The following is a 27,453-nucleotide window of genomic DNA, read 5'->3' as shown; positions in this document are numbered from 1 at the left end:
CACTCAGAAATGATTTTTTTAAATATAGAATACTTACCCACCATGAACGCTCATCCGGACTTCCATATTACTTGTAATTTTTTCTATTTTGTAAAAGAAAAAAAGCAGATTACTGCTTTTATCACAACACCTAGTTACAGAATACAGCTTCCAAAGTGCAAATGTATATATATGTATATGTGTATGTGTATGTGTATGTGTATGTATATATACACACATTTGCACTTTGGAAGCTGTATTCTGTAACTAGGTGTTGTGATAAAAGCAGTAATCTGCTTTTTTTCTATTACATATATATATATATATATGTAATAGAAAATACATATATATTTGACTCAATATGAATCCACTGCTCCTGGAAGCCAGTTTTTCCATTTTATTGGACAGCACAGAAATTGAGAGAGGAGAGATAGAGAGAGAGAAAAAAGATAAACACCTGCAGACTTGCTTTACCACTCATGAAGCAGACCCTCTGCTAGCAGGGAATGAGGTCTTGAACAGGGTTCTTGAAGTGGGTCCTTGCACTTAGTACTGTATGTGCAATTAACCATGTGCACAACCACCAGGCCCCCTTAAAAAATTCTTTATTAGCAATAAATTCATTCTAAATCTATTTTTGAGAACTTTTATTATCTTCTACCACAAAGTTTAACTTATATAAGAAATCATTGAGGCTAATAATTGTAAACTTTCTTTTTTGCATTGATATCAAGATCATGGTAGACATGAATATATTTAGAAGCACATCACATAAAAATATAAGCATACCCACTCTTTTAATTTTATCTACCACTTTATGAAATTTGTTTTATAATAGGTGTATGCCTTTCACAGTTCTTTTTTTTTTAATATTTACTTATTCCCTTTTGTTGCCCTTGTTGTTTTATTGTTGTTGTTATTGATGTCGTCATTGTTGGATAGGACAGAGAGAAATGGAGAGAGGAGGGGAAGACAGAGAGGGGGAGAGAAAGAGAGACACCTGCAGACCTGCTTCACCGCCTGTGAAGCGACTCCCCTGCAGGTGAGAAACCAGGGGCTCGATCTGGGATCCTTGAACCTGTCTTTGCACCGGTCTTTGTGCTTTACGCCACCTGAGCTTAACCCGCTGCGCTACCACCCAACTCCCCCTTTCACAGTTCTTAAATTCTGTTATCCAAACATATTTGTGGTACAAAAATTATTTTTCAAAGACTCAAATTTTATCTCAGAGTCTGAGATATAGTACTAGCCTTCTAAAGAAACTATTTATCTGAAGAAAAAACCTACAAGCCTCATCTTTCATTAGCAGACTCTTATCATTCAGAAAGTCCTAAAGATCTATGTTTATTTATTTATTTGCAGTAAAAATCTAATCTCTCCCTCCCACTCTGAGATTTTTACTTTGGTGAGATACTCCAAACTCAGTCAAATTCTACTTTGTTAGATCTGTGCTTATCTAAATGAGATGCTATTGGATGCAGAAAGTCAACCTAGGTTTGTATAGAACACAAAATATTTTGTTGTAGGAAAGCTTGAGATACTATAAGCACATACAGAAACTCCAGTGATGTAAAAGAGAATCACAAGTCATAAGCTGGAAAGGAAAACTCCAGAGATGTAAAAGAGAATCACAAGTCATAAGCTGGAAAGGACTCTTCCCTTTGGTAGAGTCCGGATGTTGCCAGGTGGAATGAGTAGGTTGGTTAGACTCCATGAAAGTATACATCCTTCCAGCAAGTAGTAAACACTCAGAATATAAGTGACATTGAACAAGAACTGTAGTAAATCAAAAATGTTGTGCAGTCAACGTTACATATAAATCATAATACACAATCTGAACCTTGTAATTTTACAGAGGCCTTGAAGAAGTATAGAGATTAAGAGAAATATCAAACATGGAAAAAATGTTGACAATATTAGTGAGAAAATACAGATATATAAAACACATCTGTTATTACACTTGGTGTGTTTCTGAACACACTTCTTTAAAAACTAATTTAGCCTTTATTTTTTTAATTTTCATTTATTTATTGAACAGAGACAGAAAAATTGAGAAGAGAGGGGAAGATAGAGATGACTCTACTGCCTCACTATTTGTGAAACTTTTCCCCTGAAGGTGGTGACCATGGGTTTGAACCTGGGTCCTTGTCCATTATAATATGTCTGTTCTACCAAGTATGTTTCTACCCGGTCCCTCCTGTACTTTTTGCTTTTAAGTTTATTAGAGCACTTCCATTTTAATTATCTCTCCTTGAAGCTTCCTCTCTTTTTCACTTTCCAATCTTTCTCTGAAATTTTCCTTGGTTATTCTTGGTTATTGTTGACTTCCTGAACTTCCCTTCTTGCCTATCTGAATTCCCTGCTAGGAGGAACTATAATATATTCACATAATAATTCATTTTCACTAATCACTTTTTAATTGGATATTTCCTTCTTTCCTCATGGAATATAAATAATATTGTGAAATACTCATTTAAAAGGTGGTTAAAGCAAAGAAACAAACGAACAAACCCAAATGAACAAGCAAACCTTCACTTGACAAACCCACATCCAGGCTGCTAAGCACAGCAGGGTCTGGCTGCCTCTTTAAGCAGTTAAATTCCTCCTTGGTGATAAATGAAGTTGGTTGTACAGGGCAGCTGGAAATAAAACTCTAGACTCCAAGATTGTGTGAGTGAATCAAGCTCCATCAGTTGAAATTTTTCTTTTCCAATTATTTGGACATTGGAAGGCCTAAGACTGAGTAATCATCTTATGGGAAATCCAGCAAATGATTGAGCAAGAGGGATAAGACCTCAAGAAGCCAAATGTTTTGAAAACTTTTAGCAAAGAGGAGGGGACACTTTGGACATGCCTTCTGTGCAGGGTTGTTGATTTGTCTTGAGGAGGGTTAAGGACTTGGGAAATGTCATATTTCATCACCAATGATAATTTCATGGTCTACAGTGGTATTCAAAGCAGGTAGAGGCACTCCAGTAGATGAGCTCTGGCCTACTGTAGTGTTAGAAGGCACTGTGCTCTGAGGTGTTGGCTGAGTTGGGGAGGTGGGAGGCAGAGAAGAACCAGGGATGCAGGTGATATGACTGGACTTTCCATCTGCATGAATGATGATAGTGGTGCCACTGCCATTGGGTTTGCCAAAGTGGACAAAATATAAGACCAAGACAAGAAGGGTCGTAGCAATTAGACAGGCTAGCAGACACACCAGAAATGTCTTCCAGAGTGACCATGGTTTTGTTGCAACCTACAAGGGATTGTGAAAAGTTAACATTTTAGCAAATTACACAAGAGTGATGTAGGTAACTGGTTTTAATTAGAATAAGGTTAACGTCTCATTATTCTAAATGCTGTAACTAGAATGCACAAATGCATTAACTCCTTTTCGTATTCTTTCTCTCTACTCTTCTTTCTTTCACATACATACATACACCTTGTTCACAAGCCCATGAAAATAAAACGTCTTCTTATTACTTCATTGAATTCAAGTAATAAAGCTTCATCTCAAATGCAAATGGATGCTCAGAAATATAGCACATTTGGTTATTACCGTAACATCTACAAACATCATATTTAATATATATTTAATTAGCTAATTAGTTTCTCTGGAGAAGAAAATGATAAAAATTATGTTGAAATTGAACTGTTTTTTTAACTTTATTTATTTTATTTGATAGAACAGAGAGAAATTGAGTGGTAGCAAGAGATAGAAAAGGAAAGAGAGACAGAGAGAGACCTAAACACTGCTTTACCTATGAAGCTTTCCCCCATGCAGGTGGCATCTGGGGGCTTGAACTCGGATCCCTGTGCCTGGCAATACATGCGCTTAACCAGGTATGCCACCACCCAGCTCTGAGAATTGTTTATCTTTTGGTGATAGTAAGTATTAGGTATTCTTTTTGTTCACTTAAAAAATTTTTTTTTACTTATTTATTAATGAGAGGTATAGGAAGAGAGTGAGAGAAAGAACCAGACATCACTCTGGTACATGTGCAGTTGGGGATCAAACTCCAGACCTCATGCTTGAGAGTCCAGTGCTTTATTCACTGCACCACCTCCCGGACCACTCACTTTTGTTTTTCATTTTCACATGGCATGCTATGATTTTTTAAATTAAGAAATTATTCAAATGATTTTTATTTCTTAAACATAAATAAAAGAAAGTTCATTGTACTTAGAAAGACTTCAAATTAGAAAGATAATTGTCAGGGGTATGGGAAAGACTCTCCAAGAACAAGAATGCAGCATTGATGCCCCCACCCCCATCCCAGTCGCCAGGAGACTAGGAGTGACTACAGAGTAGCCAGAGGACAAGTGGATGAGTAAAGCTTAAAAGAGAGCAGTTTATCTGGCTTTGTATGTTAACTCTCTTTTCAGCTACCAGGTTCCAGATGCTAGCAAGATGCAGACCAGACTTCCCTGGACAGACAACCCCACCAGTGTGCCTTGGAGCTCCGCTTCTCCAGAGCCCTTCCCCACTAGGGAAAGAGAGAGACAGGCTGGGAGTATGGATCGACCTGTCAATGCCCATGTTCATCAACCTTCTGCATCCCACAATAATCTTGGGTCCATACTCCCAGAGGATTAGAGTAGGAAAGCTATCAGGGGAGGGGTTGGTATATGGAGGTCTGGTGGTGGGAATTGTGTGAAGTTGTACCCCTCTTATCCTATGGTTTTGTCAATGTTTCCTTTTTATAAATAAAACAATTTTTAAAAGAGAGAGAGCAGTGCTCTGCAGAGGTGCATAGGAAAGTCTGCCTGTCTCACAGTTATTTCAAAAGAATGATCCACAGGAACCCCTCCCCTTGGGCCCCCAATCTTACCAACTGTGGTTGGAAGGTCATGTTGGGGAATCTGCAGCCACAGTGTGCGCCTTCATTGGAACAGTATGGATTTCTCGGCAGCTGCAGAGAAAGAGTTTTTAAATAAATAATAGCACTAGTTATTAAGGATGAGGGAACATCTCCGTATTAAATATACATAAAACAGTGAATCCAATTTGTATTAAACCAAGGACTTTGAGAATCTGCAACTCTAGTAATGATTTTACAATATGAGTTATACAAATGAATTCTTCACAAAAAAAGGGTAAAAAAGAATGACCATTTGTCTCCATAGATGATCATTCAACATATGTCAGCATTCAGTTCTGACAAAAGCAGACAAATGAATCCCCAAATGTGAAAGATTTCCCTCAAAACAATGAGCCGTATCAATAATATGCCCCCATATACCTTGAAAGATGGAAGTGAAGAACATCTTCTACCACCAATATTCATTGAAGTTTTTTATTTAATAGTTAAGAATTTAATGCATACAAAGAAATTAACATAAAGCTAGAAGAGAGTCTTCAAAACCTGAGGAAAGCATTCCACCTCTGCTGGGTAATACGCTGCTAATACATCAACCTCCTCATATCAGCTGATGACTCACAAGTCTATATTTCTTTCTTTCTTTTTTATTTTTTATTTAGAAGTTGTCATGGGGGGGCTGGGCAGTAGCGCAGCGGATTAAGCGTACGGAAGCACAGGGATCTTGGTTTGATTCCTCAGCTCCTCACCTACAGGGGGGTCGCTTCAAAAGGGGTGAAGCAGGTCTGCAGATTTCTACCTTTCACTCCTCCTCTCTGTCTTCCCCTCCTCTGTTGATTTCTCTCTGTTTAATCGAAAAACAAAAGGTGCTACGACAACAATAACAACCACAAGAAGGGCAACAAAATGAGAAAAATGGCCTCCAGGACCAGTGTATTAGCCGGTGATAACCCTGGAGGCAAAAAAAAAAGAAGTTGTCGTCAGTTAAGAATGAATAACAGAAAGGTTAAAGATAAAAGTAACATTATTTGTGAATTATGGTCATTTAAAAATAAAATCTAAATCAACAACCATACAGTCTATCAAAAGTAAAAACAGATTCAATTGTTCAATCATAAAATGAGAAGATTATATATATACCAGCACTTGTCTGATGCTCTTGAGTATGCGTGTATTAGTCACTGCTGTTGCAGAAAATCATACATAAAAGCTGAGTGCATGGCGCATCATAGGACTTAAAGACAAACCACGACACTTCACTGAGGAGCTGAAATACAACTCAAAAAAAAGTTCTTTCGTAAAGTTTCAGTAGTATGAAGTCTCATTTCTCTGTATTTAGTTAAGATTGTTATGGGATACTTGAAAAAAAAAAACTTGGGCAAACTGACAAAAATTCCATGTGGCAAAATAAATCAACCTTCCCAAAAAAACAAAATTAGATTAGATGATGGGAGAGTGGGTGGCAGGAAGCAAACTTGAGCAATGATTTTCTCTGGGAGGAATCAGGACTGACTTTGCTACTATTGTTGTTGTTGTTAAAAGTTTATATTTTCATCTGGACTGAGTTTGGTGTATTGCCTCACATTAAGGGACTCTGGGGTGAGGGTGGGGGCTTCAGGTCTTGGTGTACTATGGTGGAGGAGGACTTAGATGGAAGGTTACGGTGTTAGGCAGAAAACTAAGAAATTTTACACATATACCAACAACTGTGTTGACTGTTGATTGTAAATCATTAACCCCTCCTCAATATTTTTTAAGTTTCTATTTTCCTCTAAACATTTTAAAGGAAACAAATTAATTCATATAATAATGATTTTCAAAATTCTTCTTTTTTTTTCTTCTGTTGATGGATGAGTTAAGAGTTTATAAGCTCTCAGATTACCCCAAAATGAAAATGTCTAATTACTTCTTTTTACTTTCAATCTCATACCTTATTTTTTAGCATAATCAACAAATTTGATTCAAGGGACAAAATGCACACATGTTTTTGGTATTGTGAGGAAACACCATAAATCATTATAAAAAGGAGAAGAATATAAAATGTTGTACATATGATATCAAAGCAATGAGATCTGGCAGTTTCTTTGCAATATGAAGTATTGGATAAATTATATTTTTAGTTGAGTTACTGAATTTCTGAAGTTAATAATGAATTTTTCAAATTGTAAAACAATTCCTTATCATAAAGTTTATCCTTTTTTTTGGTGGGAGAACTCTTTTTTTCTTGTGGTTCTTCAACCTCAAGGTAATTATGAAATGCCTTTTTCTTTGTTAGGAATATTTTTTTTAAGTTACATGACTTAAAAAAGAAACTTTTATCTTTTCTTTGGCATTATTTTTCATTTCTACTTTAGTTACAAAAATTACAAGAATACTTTCATCTTGTTCTGTTCATTGAGCTGGTACCATAAGAATCAATGTATGAAGATATTAGTCATTAATTTACAATTATGTTATAACTCAAACACTAGTTTTAAAAATTTATATAGCTAAATGTCTCAATGGGTTTATATCTACAGACAAAAAACAACACTCCAAATACAGGCAGTTATTTTTGGCAATTATACTTTGTAAGCTATATCACACATCACAATACATTATTCTACACAACCAAGTTTTCATCAATTTACAATAATTTTAAATTTACAAATTATTATTTTACAAAAATAATTTCCTATAATAAATATGTGTGTGTGTGTGTGTGTGTGTGTGTGTGTGTGTGTGTGACAGAGAGAGAAAGAGAGAAATTTGTTTAGTATCTGACTCTGCAAGTAGTTTTGTGGACTTCCTTTCCCATTTCCATATTTCTAAAATGAAGAGATTCGTTTGAATTGAAATTCATTACTCTCCTAAGAAGTACGGTTTACACATATGAAGCATAACTTTGTACCATGGATCTTCTGTCCATTACTAATTTAAATACCGGTATGCCAGTAGGAAAAGAAAAATATTTTCTTCAATGTAAAACATGTAGAAATGTAAATACTGTGAATATTCATTCAAAGTACAGCATTTTAAATCCTTCTCTAAATCTGCTTATTGGCGCCTTACCATGTGTTTTTGATAGGCATATCAAAATTTAGGCAAATGGTTTAATGCACACTTTTCAAATTATGTGGAAGTTCTCTTTACTAAGTAAATAACTTCCTTAACAGTTAGTGTTTACTGATAGTCACATCCATGATCCTATTCATCCTGTGATAGCAACACAAGGAAAGAAATGATATTTCATTTCCTTGAAGAACTAAATGTGTTCTTTGAGCAAAAGCATAAAACATGGAAACAATGAAACAGTATTTACAGTACTTACCAGTTCAGTCTCATTTTGTTCAATGTCCTCAGTTTGCTTCTGTTGTTTTCTATCCATTCCAGTGGTCTTGGGATTAGAAAGGCTTCCAACACTCACTTTGGGATTAGAAATGAGTAGATACTGGATTTATGTTAAATTAATAACTTTCTATTTCTTCAATCTGGACTATGTAAACAAATTGTTATCTGTTTTCTGGGGAAATTTCCAAATTCAACCACAAAATACACAGTTTATGTTAGCTGTGGAAAAATAAAATGGAAATATTTGCTGCCTTTAAAAACAATAAATGGAAGATTATCTCAACTTTAAGTGAGACTCTAGGATTCTGACCAGAGGTAAACTCTTGCCTTTCTTATGTCACCAGACCTATTTAAAATCACTAGAACTTGATTTCTCACGGCTTAGGAATTTAGTTTTTGCTTCTAAAAACACACAAAGCCACTCCTTAATTATGAATATTGTTGAATTCTGTGGTTAAGCAAACAGAAGGATTATGCTGGTGACTAACAGCAAAACTGTCCAAAAATAAGACAATGTTGAGATTACTGGATCATGATAAATGTAGGTGAATGATCAGTAAATCTACTTACTATGCTATTCAAGTCAGCAGTCATATTGAGATGGGCAAAGGAAAAAAATACTAAAATGATGCTAGTTAGAGTTAATGATAAAACTAGAGGATCAATGTCTTTCAGTCCCTTTGGATTGTATGTAAATGATGCATTATATGAGGCCCTTCTTGGCTGCTTCAAAGCACAGTATGTTGTGCTTCAGGCTATGTTATGATCCCTCTGGTTCTTATGAGTAGGAACTAGCCAAGAATGTCTGGTACATTGCCACTTCTCACAGGGGTAAGCGGACATGATGCAGCAGGCAAAGCCGAGATAGTGCCTGATATTCTACGTGTTGATATTCTCTGACCCTTGGCAAAGTGTTCTACACAATAAAATAGAGCAGAAAAAAGTGACTCTGAAGATTTTTTTAATCAAACATTTCCTTATAGGACAACTTTGGTGAAAAGGTGAGTGACACAAATTTCCAAAATGTTAATGGTTTTATGTCCCAATTCAAGAGCAAACAAGTCTTTTTATATGTATTAGGGTTACTTATGATATAACCAATTCAAATCTCTATATTTCTTATTAAACAAATATTAAATTACTATACATCATTATAACTTGCACCTCTTCTATTCATTTCTTTTTTGAACAGCTATCTTTTTCTTTTTTTAATAAAGACTAAGAAGCAGAAAAGGAGAGTGAAAAGACTACAGCACAAAGCTTTCTTCAGTGTGGTGGGGCTGGCCTCCAATACCACACCCATGGGAAAGCAATACTGTTGGTCTGCTTCTAAATTCTGCTTCTAAGACCCCTTCTGTTTCATTGGTTTAATCCCCCCTGCTTAACACTGTATTCTATTTAGATAACTACTGTTAACTAAGCACCACCCTGCCTCCAGGGCATTGGTTTAATCCTCACTGTTTGGCAAGCTTTTTCCTTCTCCCCACCCCCTATCCTACGTACATCCTCTTCGGACTTGACTCTTCCGCTTCAGGATATATAAGGACAAGATTGTGATTAGAGATAGCTTAGATTGAGCGGTGTTCCACATGAATAAAGACTGAACTGCGTACCACTCAGCCATGAGTCCCTGGTTGTCTCTCTCTCCCGCCCGCGAAGCTAGCCCAACACAAACATCATCCATGAAAGATTTTGCCAGCCACCACTTTTCTCTTTTTCTTTCTTTTTCTCTTCCTTCCTTCCTTCCTTTTCCTTCCTTCCTTCCTCCCTACCTTCTTTCCTTCCTTTTCCTTATGGCTAAATCTAGCATATACTAGCTCATTAATTAATTCGGTGTGCCTGTGATTTTATCTGTATCAGAATCCACTGATGAGAAATGGTCAGATAACTGTGACCTTTGCATTATATTTCTAAACTTCTCAATGGTCATGTAAATTTTAGGAAAATAAAGAATGAGACAAAAAAAACTTCAGGAACTGGCTTCCAAGTTTTTCTTTGACATGTAGCTACCACAATCTATTATAGTGACATATGAAATCTCCATTATCATCATCATCATTATTATTATTATCAAAATGAAAAATCTATAGGCTCCTGGTGAACACCCACTTCTACATTCAAGCAGGCTCTAATGGTAACCAAATGCTCTCACCTTTATTGTCAGTACCTTGATGGACATTGTTTCTAACGCATCAGCTTGTGCTGCGCCCAGTTTGAAACTGAGAAAAGCTGGGTGCTGCGGGACGAGCATGTGTAGGTCTGGTAGGAGTCGGCCTGTAATCCCTTAACATAAAATAAATGTAACTCCCTGTCCTCCATGTGGCCTCAGGTCTCATTCTTTGGTTACTTTTGAGTTGTACTATGGAATTTTTATTACATTATTATCATTATTATTTATTTTTATTATGATTCTGCCATCAGGGTTGTCACTTGGGCTTGGTGCCAGTACTACCAATCCATGGCTCCTGGCGGCCATTTTTCATGCTTTATTTTTGTTTTATTTTCTAGTTTTTTTTATTAGATAGAATGGAGAAAAATTAAGAGAGGAGGGAAAATAAAGATAAGGAGAGAGAGACACCAGTAGACTTGCTTTACCATTCATGAAGCATCCCCCATGCAAGTAGGAAGCAGGTGCTCAAACCCAGGTCTTGTGCATGGTAATATGGGTACTTAACTGCGAGCACCACCACCCAGCCCCCACATATCAACTCTCTAAAATAAAAATGAAAGTCATAAGATAATAAATATATATATATATATATCCATATATATATTCAATGCACTGAAAATCAATTACTGGCAAATTAAAAATATCTATCAAGCAAAAGTGTCTATTAGAAGGGACAAGACAGTGACACACTTGGTTGAGTATACATGTTAACATGTTCAAGGACCTGGGTTCAAGCACCCAGTCCACACCTACAGAAGAAAATCTTCATAAGCCGTGAAGTAGTGTTGTGGGTGTCTTTCCTCTTTCTATCTCCTCTTTCCCTCTCTATTTCTCTTTGCATCCAATAATACAAGTAAATAAATAAAATTTAGAAAATATCAAAAAGTTAAAATACATCATTTTAAAGTAAACAAAATCTAAGTCCAAGATTATCACCAACACACACACACACACACACACACACACACGAATGGAAAAACAGGATAGGGTAAAAGGAAAGAAAGAAAACTTGCCAGCTATGTAAATTGGAAGAGGTGTGATATGGGAAAAGGTGTTATGGAAACAGGAAATGTAACAAGACAAGAAGAAAAAGCATTGTAATTCTTGCCCCTTAGTGAAGATTCTTTTTTTAAAAAATTATTTTATTTATTTTATTTTTGAAAGACAGAGAAAGACACAGAGAAACACCAGAGCACTGCTCAGCTCTGGCTTTTGGTGGTGTGGAGGGATTGAACCTGGGGCTTCTGAGCCTCAGGCATGAGAGTCTCTTTGCATAACCATTATGTTATGTACTCCTGCCCCTTAGTGAAGATTCTAACAGGGAATGAAAATAAGCAATTTAAAAAAAAAAAAAAGAAGAAGAAAAGAAGCAAGTAATGATGTAAAGTTGCTATACTATTCTTACTTACATACAGTATGATTTTAAACATAGACACTCAAATAACAAACACTTAAGCAAACCATTAGAATGAGTAAGAGTTTAGCAAGATTAGTGGATACAAAACAGTAATTTAAGACATTTAGATAATACAGATTAAAAAATTTAATACATTATTTCTAGTTATATATGCATAAGTAATCATTCTTGTTTTTATTAGAAACAAATATTCAAAAATATGAAAGACGTTTAAAGAAAAATTTTAAGTATCTAGAAACAAATAGAAGAATAATGTTTTAGTGAAAACTCATGAAGCATATTGATAAAAATATTAACAAACGAATAAATATACTGCTAACAGCAATATAAGTTGGCAAGATGTTTTGAAAAGCATATGGCATTAAATAGCAAATTTGAAGATACTCATATGATAGGCTATATAGCTCTTCCACTCCTGATAGGTTCCTAAGAACAACACACTCTCACACACACACTTAAAAGAACAGTAATAGTAGCATTACTTTTGCCAGTTAAACAACCTGGAGAAAAAAAAAAACAAACCTGAGATGAGAAGGTAAACATGTAGGTAAAGCACAGAATTGGCAAGCTTCCGCAAGTGAAGCGTGGGTTTGATTCCAACATTGCATACACCTGAATAGTGTTCCTCTCTCTTTCTTGTCCCATCAACTAAATAAATCCATCTCATCAAGCCCATCATCATCATTAAGCCCAACCTAAATATATATCAACAGCAAAACTGACAAGCAGATTGTGATATGAGTGTGCAGTGAAATGCTTCAATAATGAAAATCAAGTATTGGCAAGTATATCTATGAATGGTTTTCTCACATATAGACAGTAATAAGAAAAACTATGAAGACATTAAAAGCAACTAGAGAAATAGCACAGTGGTTACATAGAGACTTTACTTAAAAAAAAACCTGCTTTTGTCTCACTATTCTTTGTCTGAACAGTGTATGTTTTCTTTTAATTCTCTTAAATGTATTTGTATATAAATTATCTATATAACAGCTTTATTTATAACAGTTCACATGCACACAGTTCTTTATGTCTTTTTAAATTATGTCATTTTCTGTTACTTTTATTCTTTCCTATGACTTTTTCCCTCCCAAACTTCTTATCATATGTAATACCTTGAGGATCTGTAATTTATTATATGTGTTCAAGGACTCTAATTGCTATAGTTTATATCTATTACCAAATAACCTACCTTTATCTGAAAGTTAACTATCAGATGATTTCACTCATATGCAATATAAAGAACCGAAGCACACAAATTTGTTAAAAAGAAAAAAGCAGCCAAACTGTCACTAAGACTTTGTGAAAACTATATAGTCAAGGAGGGGGGAATCCTAGAGGGAGAGTCGGGGGTGGGGATAGGGAGGGCACAGAACAGTCATGGTGGGTTCAGTGTGGGACCATATTCTCATAATCTTATAACCTTGTAAACTGCTCTTAAATCACTAATAAACATTTTTTTAAAAAATATAGCAATTCCTAAAATGAAGCAAAGTTTGCACTAAGGCCCCAGATTATTTGCACAGTCATTGTGTACTCTTGAGTTCATTTTCATCTTCTGTCTTCTTTGTTTGCTGATCTTACTAGCATATTAAAGAACTTTTACTAATCCTTAAACTTGTACTGACCCTTAAACTGCATGGTCTGACCTAATCTATTATGACATCTCTTTTTGCTCTAGCCTTTAAGTTTTCTCTCCCTCCTGACCTTCGAAGTTTTCAGAGTTGCCACTCACACAGAAGGTGACATGAAGTCAGGGATAATATCTTTTGTCAGCTACTGAAATCTCGTTCATATAGCATCGTGAATCACAAGTTTGTAGCCAGAATTGATATGGTTTTCTCTGAAATGTCTAGAATTTTTCTATATTATACACAAAGGTAAAAGGAGGAGTAATTATTCAGAGTCTTTAGAAGAATTGAACATATTAGGTGTCTGAGTTCCACTGTACATATTTTGAAATAAAAAGTTTATGTAAATGTCAAAATTATGGAGATAATTGTAAATCCTGGGCATGTCAACTGTTCAAAGTAGCAGATGATAATAATACAAAGAAATAAAATAAATTTCCAAGATAATGTGAATAGTTGAAATATTTGCACTTCTTATGGCTCTGAAATAAGCTACAAATCAAAATGAAAGAAAACAAATTTGAGTCTCTCCCACTGTTGTGATGACTTGAACATAGAATCCCACATAAAGAAATATTCAGGTCTATGAAAATTGTCTAGAAGCTTATCAGGGAAATACAATATCCACAAATAACCTAAAATAAACTACAGTTTTATTGTATACATATATACTACAGAAGCATATATGTAAATTCAGAATATACATATGAAAGAATACATATATGCAAAAAAGTAATATTTTTTTTAATCTTATGTTTTGCAAATGTTTTCCCAGTAGTGATTGTTCCCTGATTTTTTTTTTTGTGGTATGATTTTTTTTTTTTAATTTTCATTGTGAGTCAGGCAGTAGCACAGCGGGTTAGGTGCACATGGTGTAAAGCACAAGGGCTGGCATAAAGATCCTGGTTCAAGCAGCCAGCTCCCCACCTGCAGGGGAGTCGCTTCACAGGCAGTGAAGCAGGTCTGCAGGTGTCTTTCTCTCCCCTTCTCTATCTTTCCCTTCTCTCTCCATTTCTCTCTGTCCTATCCAACAACGACATCAATAACTACAACAATAAAACAACAAGGGCAACAAAAGGGAAAATAAATAAAAACAATTTTTTTCACTAATAATTTTGTAATGGTTCACAAGGGTATAGTTCCACATCACCATAAGAGTTTGGTGCCCATCCCCCTCAATCTCCTAAATTTTTTGTGGGATTATTTTTAACTTACCAAAGTTTAAAAAATTTAGGTGCTTAAGTGAATTATCTCTGGTTTTTATATTTTCATATTCAAAATAATTGACCTTTTCAAAGTTAACTTCTGTTTTTTCTCACATACTGAATCAATTTACCGTGAACATTTATTGCATAATATTTTCTTCCCTTCCAATTTAAGATAGTCTAAGTTTTTCCACAAGGGATGGTTTTGCTCAAATTCTTAAAAACAATGTTACCTAATTACAAACAAATTTAATTATTAAATCAAGAGGCTAGGAGAACTGTTTGCTTATTGGACATTCTAACTACCACATTAAGGAATGGCTACTTTTTGATAAATGCAACATGTACATCCATTTTGTATTTTATTTGGGGTTGTGAAAAATTTGTCTATAAGGGCCAGAGGAATATTTCATCTGCAAGGCCCAGTTTGAAGCCCTAGCACCAGATGAGAGTTAGATATTTGGGAATCATTTTGGTGCTCTGGTGTCTCTTTTTTTAAAATTTTTTTAATTGGGGAATTAATGTTTTACATTCAACAGTAAGTACAATAGTTTGTACATGCATAACATTCCCCAGTTTCCCATATAACAATACAACCCCCACTAGAGCCTCTGAATCCTTCTTGGTGTCTCTTTCTCTCTCCCTCACTGAAAAAGTTGGCCCAGAATAATGAAATTGTACATTCATGAGATCTCAGTTCCAGAAAAAAAAAGGGGAGGTGTCCTATTTATATCTCTAGAGCTTATTAATCATTGCTTGATAACTACATGACATTCTGTTGTCTGTTCTGCATGAGAGTTTTCCTGATTCTCATCAACTCATATAAACATTCAACACTTGACAATTGTCCTTTCTATTTTTAATTTTTTTAATTCTATTTATTTATTTATTGGTTATAGGAGGTAGAAATTGAGTTATTGGTTATAGGAGATGTAGGAAATGTCCCAGCCTAGAATATCTTGGGTTCCTGCAAGATACTGGAAAATGATGTAAGACTCTCTGAATAACTATGTTCTGGATAAATTGGTTATTTGCTGATTCACAGTAATTCATCAATTCTTGCCAGCAATTATTTCCAGCAGTTATTTCCCAGTTTGAGATTACCTCAAAGATAACTATGAACTAAATAAGAGATGGACAGCTTCTCACTCTTGAAAATGGACAGTGTGTGGTTTGAAGAAGTGGGGATTTGTAGTTCACTGGTTCCCAAAACCATGAATCTTCCCCCACTAAGCAGGTTGTTGCATTCCTTTTTGAGACTCTTGAGAAGTGTCATGTCCTTGCTTTCTTCAGTTTTTAGAAGTTGATTATATTTCTTGGTTCACAGTCCTTTCCTCACCTCCAATTCCATATCACAAATATTAAGTCTGTCTTTTACCTCTTCCTTGCATGGAGCCTTGTAACAATGGGACCCATCAGTTCAAGATCCTTCACTTACTCATTACTACACCATTTCTTGATATGCTAGGTAATACCTACAGGCTCTAAGGATTATGGGGGCATTATTTAACCTTTCACAATGGACATTAGACATTCATATCTGATGAGGAAAATAGACATATTGATACAATTAATATCAAAAATTTTTTTTCTAGACTTGGCTTACTCAAAAACAAGTCTGGTGATCAGCAAAATGAAAAACAAGGCCACCCACTGCTAAGTCTGATGCTGCTCTTCTGCGTGTCTTTACAGCATCCTCAGCTTGCTTCTGGCACAGCTCTATCAAGTACCAGCTCACTGGGCCAGGGAGTGGTTCAGCATGCATGAGACTTTAGATTAATCCTTGGCACGACATGAGAGAACCAAAGAGAGGCGAGCATATGTATGGTGAAGGAGTACTGCTTTGGTGCTTTCTCTCCCTTTGTGTTTTCTCTCCTTTCTTCCTTTTGATTTATAAAAGCTATAAAACTAAAATTGGGGGGTGGGGGGAGCCAGGCAGTAGTGCAGTGGGGTAAATAAGCATGGCACCAAGCACAAGGGCCGGTAAGAATCCAGTGTACTTCTGCTTTCAGGTATATATTTTGCAGTAGTTTGTAGATACGTGTGAAGATATGCTCTCTCTCACAGAAACTGGTGTATATCTAGGTTTTGGGACTTTGTTAGAAAGTGAACCACCTGAGATGAAATTAGAGTATACTATGAAAGGAAAGGTCTCACCCGAGTAATGAAGCTGAAGGGTTGTCATTCCACACGTGAAGTCTCTGGACACAGTCTGAGGCGAAGCATGTTGAGGTGGCAATCGTTGCGTTGGTTAGGTTGTGATCGGCGGATGCAATATTATTTGGTATGGATTGGGAGACGCATACGGGAAAGTGGGCCCTATCCAAGGGTTCTAGGACTGGGGGAAGTAGGGGCTCTATAGTGGAGATGTGAGGTTCCTGCTGTCTTAGGGTTCAAAAAGACAATTGACAGTTAATGTTATCATCACATTAATAGATAATTGGGTTAACTTTGAAAAGTCCTTTTGTTAGGGTTTGCTGTACAGTACCCAGTATCTCCTATATAGCTGTGCTATTGGATGCTTCTGAACTACTTGGTCTAGGCTTTTGAGAGAGTCTGCATATCAAATACACAGCCTATATATTAAAAAGATTCAGTTTGTGTTTTGAAAAACTTGGAGACATACAATTGATTTTCCCCCTCTCAAATTAATTAACTAGTGATTTATATGACTACATTTTGCTAGGAGTGTACATAAACACCATTCCCACCACCAAAAGACTGTGACCCATCCCTCCCACCCACTCCCACCCCCCACTGGCCCAGGAAGCTGCATGTCTACCCCTCACCACAGGGTTTTTACTTTGGTGCCCTATTTACAATTTGGTCAGGTCCTGCTTTTAGTTTCCCTTTCAGATCTTCTTAGTCAACTTCTGTTGATGAGTGGATAGGGCCCACTTTCCCGTATGCCTCTCCCAATCCATATCAAATAATATTGCATCTGCCGATCACAACCTAATCAACGCAACGATGGCCACCTCAACATGCTTCACTTAGGCTCTGTCCAGAGACTTCACGTGTGGAATGACAACCCTTCAGCTTCATTACTCGGGTGAGACCTTTCCTTTCATAGTATACTCTAATTTCATCTCAGGTGGTTCACTTTCTAACAAAGTCCCAAAACCTAGATATACACCAGTTTCTGTGTGAGAGAGCATATCTTCACACGTATCTATAAACTACTGCAAAACATATACCTGAAAGCAGAAGTACACTGGAGTTTGCAGTGAGTACCTCTCTAACACTTCCTCTCCACTATCCCAAGCTTTGGGTCCATGATTGCTCAACAATTTGTTTGGCTTCGTATGTTAACTCTCTTTTCAATCACCAGGTTCCAGATGCCATCAGGATACTGGCCAGGCTTCCCTGGATTGAAGACCCCACCAATGTGTCCTGGAGCTCAGCTTCCCCAAAGACACACCCTACTAGGGAAAGAGAGAGGCAGACTGGGAGTATGGACCGACCAGTCAACGCCCATGTTCAGCGGGGAAGCAATTACAGAAGCCAGACCTTCTACCTTCTGCAACCCTCAATGACCCTGGGTCCATGCTCCCAGAGGGATGGAGAATAGGAAAGCTATCAGGGGAGGTGGTGGGATATGGAGAATGGGTGGTGGGAATTGTGTGGAGTTGTACCCCACCTACCCTATGGTTTTGTTGATTAATCCTTTCTTAAATTAAAAAATATATATATTTAAAAAAAAAGAATCCTGGTTTGAATTCCCAACTCCCCACCTGCATGAGGGTCGCTTCACAAGCAGTAGAAGCAGGTCTGCAGATGTCTGTCTTTCTCTCCCCCTCTCTGCCTTTGCCTCCTCTCTCGATTTCTCTCTATCCTATCCAACAACATTTATGGGATAAATGGTCTCATTGGATTCATAGTGCAGTCACAGAGCCCCAGTGATAACCCTGGAGCCAAAAAAAAAAAAAAAAGAGCAGGGAGGTGGATAAGCAGCAGAGTTCAAACACACATTTTAAATTCTTTTAAGTAATAAATTTTACAAATAATAGTGTCAGGGGCCAGGTGGTGGTGCACCTGGTTAAGTGTACATATCACCATGTGTGAGGACACAGGTTGGAGTCTTGCTCCCCACCTGTAGGGTGGACACTTCAAGAGAGGTGAAGCAAGTCTGCAGGTGTCAGTCTTTTCTCTCCCCCTCTCTATCTCCTCTCTCCTTTCAATTTCTCTCTTAAAAAGAAAGAGAGAAAGAAAAAGAAAAAAAAAAAAAAGGCTGCCGGGAGGTGAAGCAAGTCTGCAGGTGTCAGTCTTTTCTCTCCCCCTCTCTATCTCCTCTCTCCTTTCAATTTCTCTCTTAAAAAGAAAGAGAGAAAGAAAAAGAAAAAAAAAAAAGGCTGCCGGGAGCTGAGGATTTGTAGTGCAGGCACCAAGCCCCAGTGTTTAATTAATTAATTTAATTTAATTGGGAGAGGCCAGGTGGTGGCATGCCTGGTTGAGTGCACGTGCTATAATGTGCAAGGATCTAGTTTCCAGCCCCTGTCCCCAGCTGCAATGGGAAAGCTTTGCAAGTGGTGAAACAGGACTTCAGGAGTGTCTCTGTCTCTCTCCCTTTCTATCTCCCCTTCTCCATTTCCAACTATCTCTATCCAATAAATAAAGATAATAAATTTTTAAAAATAGTTGGTTGTCCTACCACATTTTCCTTAGAATTTCCATCACTTAGCACATTGCTGAGCACCTAAAAAAATATCTCATAGGCTTTTGTAGAATAAAATAAGTAACTTGACATTTCACTAAAATGAAACCAAGTTTCCATATAATGGGGTTGTGGCCTCTTTTCCAAATCCATCTGCTTTCATTTAATAGTTCCAGTTATGCAAGACTTTTATCAGGGTACTCAACACACCAAACATTTTCCTATGTATTTTTGTATCTGAAAACTTACTTAGGGTTCTAAGAGGTTCGTTCTTCAAAACAACCAAATAAAATACAATAATCACCGCATCTTACCAAGAACAGGAATAATACTCTGAAGGTATAGGACTATTGGCAGCTGGATAAATACCAACAAGCAAATTGACTCTAACCCTTGAGTTTTCTCCCCATACATCAGAATGCCTTCATCTGGAATTGTAGATTTTACTTGAATTTTATCCCTGCTTCATTAATGGGGGGTATCCCTGGGTCAGAGACTATGTCTGGCTGAATTACTACTAAGCACATGAAACAGATCTGGCACACAGAAAATCCTCTACTCAAAAATTGTTTGCTTAATAGATGAATGAATGGATGACTTGAACACTGAAGTTTACTATATAAACAGAGTAAAGTAATGCTTATAAAACGTAGAAATGTAAGTCATTTCTAGGGTCTTTGAATAAGACTGATATTTAGTGTAGCATAAAAGGCAGAGCAGATGACAGAGCACATATTTCATACGTATGAGGCCCTAAATTTGATCCCACCACTAAAAAAACAAGAGAAGAAAAATGAAAAGGACGGGAAGGAAGGATGGAAGGAAGGAAGGAAGGGACAGAAGGAGGAAAGGAGTTTTTTTCAATGTCTAGATTTTTTTTAAAAAGTTATCATTATTTATTGCTAGAGACAGAGAGAAATTGAGAGGGGAGGGGGAGATAGAGAGGGAGGGAGAGAGAGAGACACCTGCAGCATTTCTTCACCAATTGCAAAACTTTCCCACTGCAGGTGGGGACCGGGGTCTTGAACTTGGGTTCTTGTGCATTGTAACATGTGCATTCACCAGGTGCACCACCACCTGGTCCCAAGTGTATAGATTTAAGTATGTTTATTGAGAGAGCATTTTACTCGATTAATTTAAATATGCAATTCCTTTTTTATTTATTTTATTGGGAGATAGTGACAGTAATCCCTTCACCTCACTTGTCTCTATGGTTCTCGGCATATTGGGGCTTGCTTATTGGAGAAACAAGTACATAGTATGAAAAGATGGAGAGCTTCTTCATTCCTCACTCCTAAAGCTCTTCCCACATCTGTCAGGATCACATCAGCCAGGCCTGTGTCACTTAAGCTCTGGAAGACCCCTTTCTGTTGGATAAAATAAGAGGGAAGTGAGGAACAAAGAGGTCTGGCATCCTGGTTGTTGGAAGGCAGAAATGGGGTATCTTTTGTTATTCTTGAACTGAAAAGTAGACAGTCAAAGAATGTCAGCCAGGACAGTGATGAATCATGGTTGCTGGCAGAGGCCTTTCTGTCCTTCACTAAGTCACTTAAGTTGCTGACAGACCTTTCAGCGGCCAAGCATTCAGGGAAACATGCTGTACCTTCCACCATCACCCATCAACTAGGGGAACACCTTGTCCTTTAAGTACACTATCGAGACTCCCTGAGAGAGGACTGCTGGTACCTGAATCTTAGAGATGCCTGGGTGGCCCAGTGCAACGCCCACATCCCACATAGTCACAGCATATTTGTAGGTACTCATTCATTCACAATTTCATGGTTGTTGGTTTTAAGTTTATTTATGGTTAAACTTTCATTTTTCCTATTAGTGAAGGTTAGTTAGTTTGGTTTTATTCTTCTTGCTGAATAACTTTGTCTGGAAAGAATGCATGTTGACCTGGCAGCAATGGCCTAACTGCCCTCCCCTATTTACTTAGTTTCCAGGGAACCACTCTATTTAGGCATGCTTTCGCATAAAGTCATACAGGTTCCTCCCCCTTTCTGCAACCTCTAATTATTAGATTGCCAGGGCCCAGCTCCTAGGCTCACTCCCCTCTTTATGTTGAGTGAACGCATCCTGTCTACAGTTGAAAGTACCATCCACATGCTTATGACTCCTCAGTCTCAATCTACAGCCTGGCATTATCTTCTAAATTCCAGACACATAGCTGTCTACCCAACACTGTCACTCCACTATCTAACAAGCAATTTAAACATGTACATTCAAGTTTGAATTCCTTAGCCCTCCTTTCACACATACGTTACTCCCCGCGCCACACACACACACACACACACACACACACAACACACACACACACACATAAAACATACACACATGCGCACACACACACACACAGCCCTTCAACAATATTACAGAGCCTATTTGTCTCTGTCGATGGTGTTCTGCATAGATGGGTGGATGTCCTCACCCAAACTCTGACTTGTATTTTAAGACTAATGATGGCACATAAACAACATGAAGAGATTTATTACTCACAGGAGAAGACTTTGTGGGGACAGCAGGCAGGGCTGTAGGTAGGTCCGGAAGTAGCTTGAGATGAGCCGGGGAAAGGAACAAGATTGCTTTTTATTCTGAATAGAAAGGAGAACTGGGGTAGGAGGCTCTCCCTGCAGGCAGTGACTTGCATGGTTTAAACTTCGTGCCAGTGGCAGAGACATTTCCTGGGCTTTCCTAGCAGTTCACCTAGTGGTGGAGCAGATGAAGGAGGCATGGTGGGAGTTGCATTACAGTTAAATGTTACAAAAGTAATCTTCCTTCATTGTAGCCTCTAAGTGCTGCAGGCAAGATAGTTTACTTGGACAGTGTGCTTGCTTCATCACCCACACCACTCAGGGTCAAGCCCAGCTCCACTATAATAAATAAACCATTGCTATAGGGTAAGTAGTGTCTTTCTCTATGTCCTATCTCTGTCTCTTTCTACACAAAAGGTTGTCTTAGAGTGGTGAAGTCCCAGTTACTATATAAACAAACAAATAAATAAATTTGGTAGTGTCTACACTGTCACCCACTTCAGTAAGAGGTTACTTCTACCATTTCTGTTGGACAACACAAGACTTACAAAGTCATTCTTTTCCTCCTACGCCCAACAACTCAACCATGAGCAAATATAATGGCTCTCACCAAAATCCCAAATCCTAGCATTTACCATTTACCTTCTTGAGACAAATTTTAATCTTCTCTTATCTGGATTATTTCAATTCCTTCCAAACTAGTCACCTTGCCTCTACTCTGATCCTTTATGTCCTGTTCACTATATAGCATTCAAGACTATTATTTTCTTGCTAAAAATTTAGCTAAAAAACCCTACAGTGAATTCCCATTTCATTTACTATGAAGGATGGGCCTGGTATTGTGCACCCTCGTATAAGAGTGAGCCCTGTTCAACCAATCTCCTCATCCCATTGCTCTGACGCCATCATCTCCTGCCACTTTGTCTCCCATGCTCACTCTGTTGTCAGCCTCTAATGAATATAAGTAGGGAATTTTTGCCATGGTTAGCTACATGAATTGCTGTTCTGTTTAGCTCTCTGTCTTTCTTGATAATTCTACATAAAATATATCACCCTTAGTCATTATGAAATGCACTGTTTATTATTTTATTTCTCTGTAGCACTGATCTTTAACAAAAAGTCAGAGGAGATCTCTTTTTCTTCCTCCTGGATCTGGGCCTCACACATGTATGAACTATTTCACTACCCCAGCATACATGTTTATGCACAGAGAGCCAGAGAAAAAGAGAAGATTTCACCTTAGGGGCCAGAGCACCTCCTGTATGGTGTCAGGGTTTAAATGTGGCCTATGCAAACCTCTCCGGTCCTAGTAAAAATGTCTTCACCTCAAAATTGTATGCACCTTAAGACCTAGATCTATATTTATCTTATCATATATCTTGTTATACAGATCTAGTTTTAAAGTGCATACAGTTTAGAGGTGAATATATACATATTCCTGCTCAGCTCTGGCTCATTACTATTCCAGGAAATGAATCTAGAACATGTTGCATTTAAGTCTGTGTGCTAAGACTACATCTTAGGGCCTGCCTTTAAGTGACTAATCAGATTCAACATCTGCAGATAGAAATCAGTGATGGTCAGGGCACATAAACAACAACTCATAAATAGATTTTTTTTTAATATCCTAATCTGTTCCCTCCTCTCAGTATACAAATACGTTCAACCACTACCACCTGAAAGCAAGTAAGCAAAGAAACTAAATCAGGTGCCCTTAGACCTACAATCCAGTTTTTTTTTATTTATTTAAGAAATGAGACATTAACAAAACCATAGAATGAGAGGGGTACAAATCCGCACAATTCCCATAACCTGATCTCCACATCCCATCCCCTCCCCTGATAGCCTTCCCATTCTCTATCTCTCTGGGAGTATGGATCCAGGGTCGTTGTGGGTTGCAGAGGGTGGAAGGTCTGGCTTCTGTAATTGCTTCCCCACTGAACATGGGCATTGACTGGTCGATCCATACTCCCAGTCTGTCTCTCTTTTTCCCTAGTAGGATGGGGCTCTGAGGAAGTGGCGCTCCAGTACACATTGATGGGGTCATCTGTCCAGGGAAGTCTGGTTGGCATCATGCTGGCATCCGGAACCTGGTGGCTGAAAAGAGAGTTAACATACAAAGCCAAACAAATTGTTGAACAATTATGGACCTAAAGACTGCAATAGTGCAGATGAAGTGTTGGGGGTATTCCCTGCATGCTCTTGTGTACTTCTGCTTTCAGGTATATATATTTTCCCCTAGTTTATAGACACGGGTAAACCTATGCTCTATCTTAGGGGACCTGGACTATATCTAGGTTTGGGGACTTCATTGGGGAGTGGACCACCTGGAATGGAATTACACAATCCAGTTTAATTGTTTTTATTTCTTTATAGCAGTTTGCAACCTAGGGTTTTTATGAAGACATTTAAATACAGTGTTCCTTTCTTCTCTCACATTCACTCTTCTATGCTACCTATTGGCTTCTCCATTCCCCCAAAATTCCTGTTTGTTCTGTAATTTTCCTAATGACTCTTCCATTGCTAAATTTAATTAGCATCTGTCTTTTCTTATTGGACCTTGTTTTCTCTCATGGTTTGACATGGTTGAGGATACTATCCTCTTTTGATTCCTTTATCACATGTCTTCATTTCTTCCTTTTTAATGGCTTCTTCTCTTTCCTATGATGGGCTTCTTGACATCTTTTTCCTAAGTTACTAATATGTCATGCTTAGAGCAGAAGCACTCATAACACTCTCACATGTGACAAAGTTCTGTTTGCATGATGTGACCTCCTGTTGGTGCAATGTGCTGGCCATAAGATGTTATGTAGGCAGGCAGGATTCCAGTGAAAATCTAGACAATCAGAGACAAATAAGCTTAAGAGACAGAGACAGGGACAGAGAAAACACGTGGACCAAACAAGAAGAAAAGTCCACAATAGTGGTACCTCTTGTCTATTTGCTTATTTATAGACTAAAACACTTATCAAAAGCTGAATGGTATTTTTACTTGCATACAATTACATTTTTACTTGCATGAATTACATTCTTTCTAGTCTGTGATAAGGAAAGTCACATTGCCTACTTTATTTACATAAACATTTTGCAGAATAGTGAGACTTTAGAGCTAGAGAAGTACTCCAAAGGGAATATACCAGACTTCATGGCTAAGGCTCAGATGTCCTAAGTGTGATCCCTGGCACCACCAAAAGCAGAGCTGAACAGTTAGCATCTCTCTCTCTCTCTCTCTCTCCATATATATATATATATATATATATATATATGTATATTCCACACACATACACTTACACTATTATTTAGATAAATACAAATAGTAATAGTGAAAACTTATAAAGTATTGTTGAATTGAGCTGAGGCTTTTTTCAGAATGGGGTGATCCTATCAAGTTCTTGTATGGAACATCACAAATCTAAAGTAGTGTTTTTAAAAATTGCCAATCTACACCAAAGAATTCACTAAAATGTATTAAAAATAATAGATCTGTAAAGTTATAGGATGCAAAATTAAAAATCTATTGCTTATCTCTAAGCAAAAACTGAAATAGAAAGAAATTAAACAGTCCAGTTTATAATCACATCAATAATAAGTAAATGACTAGGTGAATGACTCAGTAAAAGAGTATCTGCCTTGCATGAATGAGTTCCTTGCACTGTATGAGAGCAACTAAGACAAAATGAATAGAAATCCATGGATGGTGGTACAGCAATGCTTTGCCCCTTCTGTACCACCTCCCATAAAGATAAAATAAAATAATTGAACCAAGTTGGAGATTCAGTGGTAGAGTACAAGTTTAAGTTCCTAAGCTCAATTTCTTGGGCTTAGAACTCCCTAAACACATAAAATAAAAAGTAATTAGGGTCAAGGATATAGAATACTTTGTCTTATAAAGCACCAACCTGCATGCCTGGGGCCCCAGGTAGCAAAAGTTCAATCCAAAGCCCCACCTCTTTCTCTCATGTCTCATTTTTATCTTCATAACAAATAAATCTTCTTTTTTTAAAGAATTATAAATTTTCTAAAATAACTGATATAGAGATATAAGACCTGTGCAATGAAAGCTATAACACATTGCTGAAGAAAATAGAGGAAGACACATTCTGTTCTCTACTCTCTCTTTCTCCATCATCAAATAAAGACAAAAGCACATTAAAACCATTCCTTCTATAGCATATTAGCTGGGGTAGGCTGAAGTCTGACTTCTTTATTACTCCCATGGCAGTCATAACGTAAACATGATCTTCTTTGGTGAGCTATTTACATTATTGTTTCAATGACTATCTTCTAATTTTTTTCATATTTTTCTATAATTTTAATTTATAAAATGGAAACACTGACAAGACCATAGGGTAAGAGGGGTACAATTCCACACAATTCTCACCACCAGAACTCTGCATCTCATCCCCTCCCCCTGATAGCTTTCCTATTCTGTATCCCTCTGGGAGTATGGACCCAGGGTCACCATGGGGTATAGAAGGTGGAAGGTCTGGCTTCTGTAATTGCTTCCCTACTGAACATGGGTGTTGACAGGTCGATCCATACTCCCAGCCTGTCTCTCTCTTTCCCTAATGGGGTAGGGTTCTGGGGAAGCAGAGCTCCAGGACATATTGGTGGGGTCCTCTGCCCAGAGAAGTTTAGTTGGCATCATGGTAGCATTTGGAACCTGGTGGCTGAGTAATGAGGCTGAAGGGTTGACATTCCACGCCTGACATCTCTGGACATAGTCCAAAGTGAAGCATGCTGAGGTGGTACTAGTTGCATTGATTAAGTTGGAATCAGCAGATGCAGTATCAGTTGGTTTGAATTGAGAGAAGCATGCAGGAAAGTAAGCCCCACCCCAGAGGTTCCAGGACTGGGAGAAATAGGGGCTTTATAGAGGAAGCAAGAGGTTCCCGCTGTCTTACAGTTTAAGAAGGCAATAGATAGATATTCCTATAATCAAATTATTTGGTAATTAGGTTAGCTTTGAAAATTCCATTGTTAGGATTTGCTAAATCATACACAACCTCATCATAATTTATGTCCTTTAACGTTATTTATACATAGCTGTACTTTATAAAGTAACACCACTTGATTGCTTCTCTTCTCCTCGGTCTAAGCTTTTAGGAGAGTTAATATTTCAAAGAACAAGTCATTATTAGAAATGCATTCACAATTTGAGCCGACTGTTAAAATTCAATCTACCTTGTAATTTAAAGAAGAATGAGTATAAGTGACTACACTTTAAAAACTGACCCTTTTTTTAGATTTTTGAAAAAAAAAAATAATAGTCATTATGCACAGTGTAAAAACATCGAAGTTGGAATTGAAAAAAAGTTGGAGGATTAACTAAGAGAAGAAGGAGAGAGAAAGATGGGGATGGAAACTAGGGCAAGAAATGGTGATAAGGACTTGCACAATACAGAAGTGAAGTTTGCAGATCTCAGTGTTCCAAGGGGCAGTCTGTCTAAAGTAGTTTTAGTGTCTTACAAGACAAAGTTGGATGTCTCAGGGTTTCGAATGGTGAGATATTGGTAGAATGAACTCAAACTCTAACTCAACACACTCAGTAAATATTTCCTAACCATGTGCTATGTGTTTGCCACTAAGAAAGCACTAGGGATTAAACATTTACGCAGCTTGGCTTTAGAATTGTAAGTACAATTAGCTTTTAGTTCTAACATGCTCAATAAATACAGTTGCTGACCTCTCTAAACTTTGGGGTTTTTTTTCCCAGTCTTTGGAG

General features: G+C 37.4%; 1 protein-coding gene across 2 annotated transcripts; it reads right to left on the bottom strand.

Moving 5' to 3' along the window:
• Positions 1–611: 611 nt before the first annotated feature.
• On the bottom strand, positions 612–27,253 carry DYNAP (dynactin associated protein). 2 transcript variants are annotated; one of them, XM_060173906.1, is made up of 4 exons: positions 27,120–27,253; positions 8,098–8,188; positions 4,800–4,880; positions 612–3,223 (listed from the first exon to the last, which is right to left on the bottom strand). In XM_060173906.1, exons 2-4 carry the CDS (start codon positions 8,152–8,154, stop codon positions 2,888–2,890), a joined length of 474 nt encoding a protein of 157 aa, XP_060029889.1. In that variant the 5' UTR covers positions 8,155–8,188; positions 27,120–27,253; the 3' UTR covers positions 612–2,887. The 2 variants fall into 2 exon arrangements, with proteins under 2 accessions (XP_060029889.1, XP_016041976.1); XM_016186490.2 differs by lacking the exon at positions 27,120–27,253 and having other exon boundaries at positions 8,098–9,434.
• Positions 27,254–27,453: the final 200 nt, after the last annotated feature.

This window comes from Erinaceus europaeus, chromosome 15 (assembly GCF_950295315.1).
Source record: "Erinaceus europaeus chromosome 15, mEriEur2.1, whole genome shotgun sequence".
Lineage (NCBI taxonomy): Eukaryota > Metazoa > Chordata > Mammalia > Eulipotyphla > Erinaceidae > Erinaceus > Erinaceus europaeus.
The sequence above is the reverse complement of the archived record's forward strand: the minus strand, read 5'-3'. Positions and strand labels throughout refer to the sequence as shown.

Bases quoted from the DNA above. Each gene is read 5' to 3' on its own strand.
- DYNAP (XM_060173906.1), bottom strand. From the start codon at position 8,154: ATGGATAGAAAACAACAGAAGCAAACTGAGGACATTGAACAAAATGAG. The intron at 4,881-8,097 runs GTAAGTACTGTA...CTTTCTCTGCAG, and splicing joins AACAAAATGAGACTGAACTG to CTGCCGAGAAATCCATACTG. The intron at 3,224-4,799 runs GTAAGATTGGGG...AATCCCTTGTAG, and splicing joins TGACCTTCCAACCACAGTTG to GTTGCAACAAAACCATGGTC.